The sequence below is a fragment of the Leptinotarsa decemlineata genome, unplaced genomic scaffold (genome assembly GCF_025532065.1).
Source record: "Leptinotarsa decemlineata unplaced genomic scaffold, Ldec_3_MD MMD2_tig00000199_RagTag_RagTag, whole genome shotgun sequence".
NCBI classification, from domain to species: Eukaryota; Metazoa; Arthropoda; class Insecta; order Coleoptera; family Chrysomelidae; genus Leptinotarsa; species Leptinotarsa decemlineata.
Window position 1 is genome coordinate 13,863,396 of NW_027412544.1, and position 8,515 is coordinate 13,871,910.

The following is an 8,515-nucleotide window of genomic DNA, read 5'->3' on the forward strand; positions in this document are numbered from 1 at the left end:
TTCCATTTCTGCCATCAACACGTTTAAGTTGTTGTTTTCCAAATCTTCTTCATAAACTTCGATCAACTTCAAAAAAGCCTCTTTCTTCATGTCTTTACTTTCTTCCCTATTCTCTGGATAAGTATGAAGCAAGCAGTGAAACCCTTTCAAAATGTTCTTGTGCTTTAAAAGACGTTCTTCGATGCAGGAAATAAAACTTTCAATCCAGGGGATAAATACGTTAATTCTATAAAATTGTTCTGTGCTTTCGGCTGAGACATTGCTTCTGTGTGTGTCTGCCTCCCAACAATCCTTGGAACACTAATTGTAGTTTCATTCAATTCGGCCATTTTTTGTGCCTCTCGAAACAAGACTGAAAACTCTTCATCTTTTTCTCTTAGTGACTTCAGACTTTGAATTACATAGTCAGCATAGTTCAAAGCAGTCCAGATATCCGCATCACTTGACTGTGTAGCTTTTGACACAATATCAAAGTGTAGCTGAGTAGCTTTTCAGCAGATACTAGAGCTACAATGTACTCTGACCGACATATAGCTGTCAAAAGGACATCGGTCCCTGAAGATGTGTCCTTATCATCCCAACACTTGATTTCTTCTAAGGATGAAATGATAGGGTTGTACAGCTCCTTCATGACGAGGACAGCATCATGCCTTCAAACCCATCTGGTTGGGCATACCTAGCTGTTTGAGTTTTTGTGGTAGGGTTTCAATTTTTTTCTGGAGAACATTTTGCCTCTTTGGTGTGTTAAATAAAGACCATACTCTTTCGGTAGTGCCAAAACAATTTCTGATAGATCTGACCTCTACATCATTTGTAATGGCTAAGTTGAGGCTGTGTGACGCGCAGTGTACATATACTGCCTTCGGACAACGTTTCTGCACAACAGCCTGAGCACCTTTGACCTTTCCGCTCATGGCTGATGCGCCATCATATACTTGTCTTCTCAGATCTTTTATTTCAAGATTGCACTTTTCAAGCCCTTTCCACAGTGTTTCTCCAAGTACCTCGCCAGTCGTTGACTCTAGAGGCACAAACTGCAAAAACTTTTCATTAATCTTATAACCATCCTTCGTGTTATGAGAGACATACTCACAGACAGTGAAACCTGTTCTCGAGTCGACACGTCTGTAGTCTCATCAGCTAACACACTGAAAAAAGTAGCATCTTTAACATCTTTGACTATGTGACTTTTTATTACTTTGTCAGAAGCATTAATGATTTGGTTCTGGGTGTTCCAGCTTATTTAAGTGGCATTTTTACCACATGACTTGAAATGGTCTCTCAATTTTTCATCACCTGCTTCAATACGCATCCGCAATAGGGCTCTGAAATTCCCCTCATTATCATCTGGAATTGCGTCTGAGTTGAAGTCTCCATAGTCTCTGTGGCCTCGAAGAGCTATTCCCTGTCGTCCACAAAAAATTACCGTTTCTATTATGGGTTTTAACCTCTCTGCATTTTCTTTCGCCTAATTGGCTTTGCCTACATCTAAAGATCTGTCTATGGGATTCATCTTCCCTTCCATTACTGTTTTCAAATTGTTGAGAACGATCATGGCATGTTTGTGGTATTGTAATTGAGAATGTGACCCAAATTTTTCAATATCTTTTTTCCAATTTTGGAATCCTTCTTGGACAAGCTGGCCTGTTTTCTGGGATGATCTCATACTCACTTCAGTTGGAGCAAAGAGTACCTACACAATAAGTTCAGTAAGCCCGGTTGTCTATCTCAGAATATGACAATCACTTATACTTTTGCAACTAGGGATACAAAAACTTCCTCTCCTGCTTTCCATGAGTTGTCGCTGGAAACTTGTAGTTGGAAGATGGAGCCCAAAGTTTGAAGTTTTCCAAAACATGTAACTTCTCTGTGCCTGATATCCGCTTATTTTTGTACAAAGAAATGTCCATTTTACTGCTGTAGTTGACATTGTCCGGTGTATGGCTGGAGCTTGAGGTACCCGGTTCATCAAGAGCAGGACTAGCCAATTTCTTCCGATCAAGCTCTCCAATCTGAAAAAATTATTGACCGCCGTTAATGTGAGGCGAGCTAAGAAGTTCGTGTCAAGTGAAGATAAATATAACATAAACACTTACCTTTGCGCCGCTGGTAACATTCTCATTTTTGCCAAAATAGTCCTTCAAAAGCCGCTTCATAGTGAAATATAAGAGTTGACACTAAACACTTGCACTTGTAATCTCCGTCACTAATAAAAACTCATAACAAATTGCTTTACGCTAACGCGAACAAAGAACTTGAGCCAAAGACTGGAAAGGGAAAACCGATTTTCTCCCACCCGCCAAAACAAACAAAGTAATCGCGCGCGAGAAATGTTCCTTTGCGGAGTTTGGAAAATATGAAATTAGTTTCATTTATTTTTTAGTGCATTCCTTAGGAATAGGAATGCAGCGATGCAGCTATTTATTTCGTAGTTGTTGTGAAATGTAACTCCCGCAAACCACTATTCAGTATGCGATGTGTCCACTATTGGCGGATTTAAAAACATAATGTAATTTTTTTCTTGAGGAGGGGCTACAGCCCCTTTAGCCCCCTCCGTGGGTGCACGCCTGCGTATTGCTTTGGTGCGATAAAAACTTATTATCGGATCATTCAAAAATGTATCCTTCATTTTTTCGAAAATTGGTTTATTTATAGGCATATCAAACTGATTATCACTTCTGTGATCAGATGTATCAAATATATTCACATTCTGTTTCATAAAATCATAAAAATTATTTGTCATGATTTTTATGGTGTAAAGAGTCTGTATTTGTATATAGGAGAGATGCCTTTGACCCATAATTGCTTTTGATAAAGTAATGAAAAAAGTCATATATGACAGTTTTTCGTTGTTTTACCGAAAACGGAACTAGTCTCTAGATGAGAACTAGTTCCATTTTCTCATACGGGTGTTTAACACGTTCAATGCCTCTCCCGCGTTTACGCGCCTGACTGGGCTTGCGCGAGATGCCCCCGACGCGTTTTCGCGTTCTACTTAAAGGTACAGTTACACATGCTAGTTAGTAGCATGCTTTTTAGTATGCTCATTGGCATACTTGTTTCGAGCATGCTCTGCACTTGTCTACATTTGCTAGATATAAGCATGCTAGTTTTAAGTATGCTTCTGAAAGAGCATGCTCAAAGCAAACACTCCGGTACACATGACATTTTATACGTGCTTACTGTCAGTTCAAACAAAACCATGGACAATCAAACAGCCATTCGTATGGAGTTGAATAGAATTATTCTTTTGGTAACGTTGCAATGCGTCCAAAAACTTCTCTCAGATAGAAAGAAAAAAACAAGGAATAGGAAGATTTGGGTCCGTGATTGGCTAAGTAGAAGAGAAAAACTTGGAGCAAGTACTCGATTGTTAGTCGAAATGCGAGAAGAAGATATTAATGGTTACAAAAATCATTTGCGCATGTTACCGCATCAGTTTGACTGGTTACTATCTAAAATTGAAAGCGCTATAAAGAAACAAGATACACACATGCGAAATGCTATTCCCCCAAAAGTGAAATTGGAAGTGACATTGAGATATCTAGCAACTGGAGATTCGTTATACACATTAGAAGCACTTCACCGAGTTGCAAGATCTACGATAGCTCTATTTTTACCTGAAGTGTGCGATGCAATATATAATGCTCTGAAGGATTATATGCGGGTAAGTAAAGTAAACCAGTAATTATTAGTAAGATCAAGTATTTATTGTTTGTTTTAACAAAATTTATATTCTTAGCTTTAACACGTTTTCCATGCTTTGTTCAACAAATCTTCTTCGGGGACGGTAGAATCTGATTGGGATAACGAGTAAGGAAATGTGTAAGTGACTGTGTTTGTGTTTGTACTGGAAGGTATGAAAGTCATTGTTTGTGTATTTGTCATTGTTTGTGTATTTGTAGTAGGAGGTGTATAAGTGACTGAGTTTGTGATTGTATTGGAAGGTATGAAAGTTTGTGTATTTGTAGTAGGTGGGGGTATGAAAGTCATTGTTTGTATATTTGTAGCAGGAGGTGTGTAAGTGACAGGTGTAAAGGGAGACAAATTCGGGTACTGGTATCGGCGTCTTGCTGCAGTCAGAATTTTTTGGATCTCATTTTGTACATCTAATGCCTCGTACAATGGTAGGGCTCGCAATTGAGCTGCAACATTTTGAGCAAAATAATGGAATTCATCGTAATTAGACCGTGTATTTATAGCAGAAGAAATATTTTCCAAACGAGCGAGCGCACAGGTAATGGGTTCTTCTTGTAAGCTTCTCTTTCTACGTCGTGTTGACGAGCTGTCATTAGATGAACGGGATTGTGATCGATCTTCTGTAGTTGGAGGAGGGGAGGGTGATAGCAAGTTCACCGACTGCGGTGTCAACGAGTTTGAATATGAAACAGCATCACTTAGTTGTGAATCTTCCGATGACTCTTCTCTGTCCTGTATCTGTAAAAAAAAACTAAGTTTATAAAATATCAACTTCACATATTTATTGTTTTTTGTTTTACAGATTCCCGGTCATGGAGATTGGAAACGCATTGAACACGGATTTAGAACTAAATGGAACTTTCCTGGTTGTGTTGGGGCGATGGACGGTAAACATATAAATATACTCGCTCCTGATGATACTTCTGACTACTATAACTACAAGGGCGCCCATAGCATTATACTTCTGGCATTAGTTGATGATGACTATTGTTTTTCATACGTAAATGTTGGGACTAATGGTAGAGCTGTAACTGTACCATAATGGTACAGTTACACATGCTAGTTAGTAGCACGAAAGCATGCTACTTTTGAGCAATTGCTACTTAGTGGTACGTGTGTCGAAACATTGCTAATAATGAGCATGCTTGTTTCGAATTTGCTCAAAAATCGACGGTCGTGCGATTATTGGGCATGCTACCTGCAGCGCGGGTGGAAGGGGGCGTGCTTATAGCGTGTGTGAACAGGTTTGCTTATTGAGCATGCTAGTATCGATCAGTCGTTAGCGGCAGGTGCGCGTGCACAATTTCGCGCTAAAAATGTCTCGCTGGGGCGATGAAAAAACGTTGAAATTTGTGATTTTATATCGGAACAATGAATGCCTATGGAATCCACGCATACCAGAATACAAAAACAATATTGCAAGAAATAATGCATATCAAGATATATTAACCAACATGGACGATCCTGCTTTGACTTTGAAAATTATAAAAACAAAAATAAAAAACTTGGTCTGTTTACCACAACGAATTAAAAAAAATTGAGAGTTCCAAGCGATCCGGTTCTGGTACCGTTACTGTGTACAACCCATCCACATCCTGGTTTCACGAAATGAATTCTTTTCTTGGAGACACTGGCAAGGACAGGGACCCTATTTCTATGGAATTGGTAAGTTTCGATTTTTAATAAATAAAAATGCACTTAAATGTTAGTAAAACATAGTTATTTAATATCATAGAATAAGTACAGCATTTTCTATTCATTCATGGTGAATTTATATCATATGACATTGCCACGGTACTGCCTCTGTAGTTTCAAAGAGCTGCGCGTAGGTGTCTCTTATTGCTTCTGCCAGTCGAGAAGCGTGGTTACTGTAGCGTGTAGGTGGTAAGCCTTCTAAAGTTCTTTGCAGTTGTGCCCTCCATGATCCTGGTACCACAACACGTTGTTGTATATCTTCAAAGTCGACGCATCTTTGTGTGATGTACATATCAGATGTTTTCCGAAGCCAATTGTCTAAAGAGCAGGCAGCTAATGTAATTCTATCAACATTTTTGGGGGCCATATCTATGGCATCCATAAGAACTCGAAATCTTGTTACTAAAATACCAAACGCATTTTCAACGATTCGTCTGGCTCTCGATAAACGGTAGTTAAAAATTTTATTTTGAAGCGTTGGAGTTGTTCGATAGGGTTTCATAAGATATGACTTTAGAGGGAAAGCAGCGTCTGCCACAACAACTGATTGGCCTGGTAAATTGAGAGTATTATTTTCCAAAGCTTGTGCTAAATTCGATTTTTGATAAACACCTCCGTCAGAAGCTCTACCATTAGTCCCAACATTTACGTATGAAAAACAATAGTCATCATCAACTAATGCCAGAAGTATAATGCTATGGGCGCCCTTGTAGTTATAAGTAGTCAGAAGTATCATCAGGAGCGAGTATATTTATATGTTTACCGTCCATCGCCCCAACACAACCAGGAAAGTTCCATTTAGTTCTAAATCCGTGTTCAATGCGTTTCCAATCTCCATGACCGGGAATCTGTAAAACAAAAAACAATAAATATGTGAAGTTGATATTTTATAAACTTAGTTTTTTTTTACAGATACAGGACAGAGAAGAGTCATCGGAAGATTCACAACTAAGTGATGCTGTTTCATATTCAAACTCGTTGACACCGCAGTCGGTGAACTTGCTATCACCCTCCCCTCCTCCAACTACAGAAGATCGATCACAATCCCGTTCATCTAATAACAGCTCGTCAACACGACGTAGAAAGAGAAGCTTACAAGAAGAACCCATTACCTGTGCGCTCGCTCGTTTGGAAAATATTTCTTCTGCTATAAATACACGGTCTAATTACGATGAATTCCATTATTTTGCTCAAAATGTTGCAGCTCAATTGCGAGCCCTACCATTGTACGAGGCATTAGATGTACAAAATGAGATCCAAAAAATTCTGACTGCAGCAAGACGCCGATACCAGTACCCAAATTTGTCTCCCTTTACACCTGTCACACACCTCCTGCTACAAATATACAAACAATGACTTTCATACCCCCACCTACTACAAATACACAAACTTTCATACCTTCCAATACAATCACAAACTCAGTCACTTATACACCTCTTACTACAAATACACAAACAATGACTTTCATACCTTCCAGTACAAACACAAACACAGTCACTTACACATTTCCTTACTCGTTATCCCAATCAGATTCTACCGTCCCCGAAGAAGATTTGTTGAACAAAGCATGGAAAACGTGTTAAAGCTAAGAATATAAATTTTGTTAAAACAAACAATAAATACTTGATCTTACTAATAATTACTGGTTTACTTTACTTACCCGCATATAATCCTTCAGAGCATTATATATTGCATCGCACACTTCAGGTAAAAATAGAGCTATCGTAGATCTTGCAACTCGGTGAAGTGCTTCTAATGTGTATAACGAATCTCCAGTTGCTAGATATCTCAATGTCACTTCCAATTTCACTTTTGGGGGAATAGCATTTCGCATGTGTGTATCTTGTTTCTTTATAGCGCTTTCAATTTTAGATAGTAACCAGTCAAACTGATGCGGTAACATGCGCAAATGATTTTTGTAACCATTAATATCTTCTTCTCGCATTTCGACTAACAATCGAGTACTTGCTCCAAGTTTTTCTCTTCTACTTAGCCAATCACGGACCCAAATCTTCCTATTCCTTGTTTTTTTCTTTCTATCTGAGAGAAGTTTTTGGACGCATTGCAACGCTACCAAAAGAATAATTCTATTCAACTCCATACGAATGGCTGTTTGATTGTCCATGGTTTTGTTTGAACTGACAGTAAGCACGTATAAAATGTCATGTGTACCGGAGTGTTTGCTTTGAGCATGCTCTTTCAGAAGCATACTTAAAACTAGCATGCTTATATCTAGCAAATGTAGACAAGTGCAGAGCATGCTCGAAACAAGTATGCCAATGAGCATACTAAAAAGCATGCTACTAACTAGCATGTGTAACTGTACCTACTTTGTAATAGCTTGTTGTTCTTGACCCGTTTGTCCTTCTGGCAAACATCAATTCAAAGGGTAGGGGAGCCAGGCTCCAACCTGACTAAATTGAAGATGAATTTCGAGCTTGTTGCTCAGTGTGGCGTTGACAGCGGATTATCGTGCTGTCAGAGGCATTGAATTGTGGTCTTGAGAGATATAAACAGCTGTTGGATTTTACCAAAGAACTGTTCGTGAACGGCTAGTGGTTTCGAAGATGGGCGATCAGGAAGCAGGTCCCACAGGTATAAAAAGGGTAAGATACGATGTGAGAGGTAAAAAAATGTTGAATAGTGTAGAATTAGAGAGGCTTGCAAACAACATAGACGATGAACAATTTTCGGATATTGATTTTGAAGATGACCTTGAAGATGATTGCGATTATTCTGAAGAGGACTCTGACGATGATTCGCTGGCAAATCTAGTTACTACCACTGCGCCTACAATTATTACTAATGAGTCTTTGGTTTGGAATGATGATACAACGTGCATCAAAAAGTTGCCCTTCACTGAAGCTCAGGAGTTATTACAGCAGCCTCAAGGAAATGATCCTATCGATTACTTCAATCTGATATTTGATGACAGTTTTTTACAACAAATCGTTGAACAGACCAATATATATGCATCAGAAATACTATGCCTGGAAGGTAAAACTGAACAATCTAGAATTACAAAATGGCGAGATGTTACAGTACCTGAACTCAAATTATTTTTGGGACTTCTGTTACATACTGGCATAATTCCATTGAGTAGATTACTGGAAAAAGGATT

At 38.8% G+C, this 8,515-nt stretch overlaps 2 protein-coding genes across 3 annotated transcripts; one reads left to right on the forward strand and one right to left on the reverse strand.

The window, feature by feature from the left end:
- The first annotated feature begins 3,001 nt into the window (after positions 1–3,001).
- On the forward strand, positions 3,002–4,741 carry LOC141481540 (uncharacterized). Its single transcript, XM_074173165.1, has 2 exons — positions 3,002–3,667; positions 4,502–4,741. Exons 1-2 carry the CDS (start codon positions 3,014–3,016, stop codon positions 4,739–4,741), a joined length of 894 nt encoding a protein of 297 aa, XP_074029266.1. The 5' UTR covers positions 3,002–3,013.
- Positions 4,742–5,465: 724 nt separating this feature from the next.
- LOC141481449 (uncharacterized) lies at positions 5,466–7,716 on the reverse strand. 2 transcript variants are annotated; one of them, XM_074172985.1, is made up of 2 exons: positions 7,055–7,716; positions 5,466–6,242 (listed from the first exon to the last, which is right to left on the reverse strand). In XM_074172985.1, the coding sequence occupies exons 1-2, from the start codon at positions 7,706–7,708 to the stop codon at positions 6,108–6,110; spliced, it is 789 nt and encodes a 262-aa protein (XP_074029086.1). In that variant the 5' UTR covers positions 7,709–7,716; the 3' UTR covers positions 5,466–6,107. The 2 variants fall into 2 exon arrangements, with proteins under 2 accessions (XP_074029086.1, XP_074029087.1); XM_074172986.1 differs by having other exon boundaries at positions 5,466–6,541.
- Between the last annotated feature and the right edge of the window lie 799 nt (positions 7,717–8,515).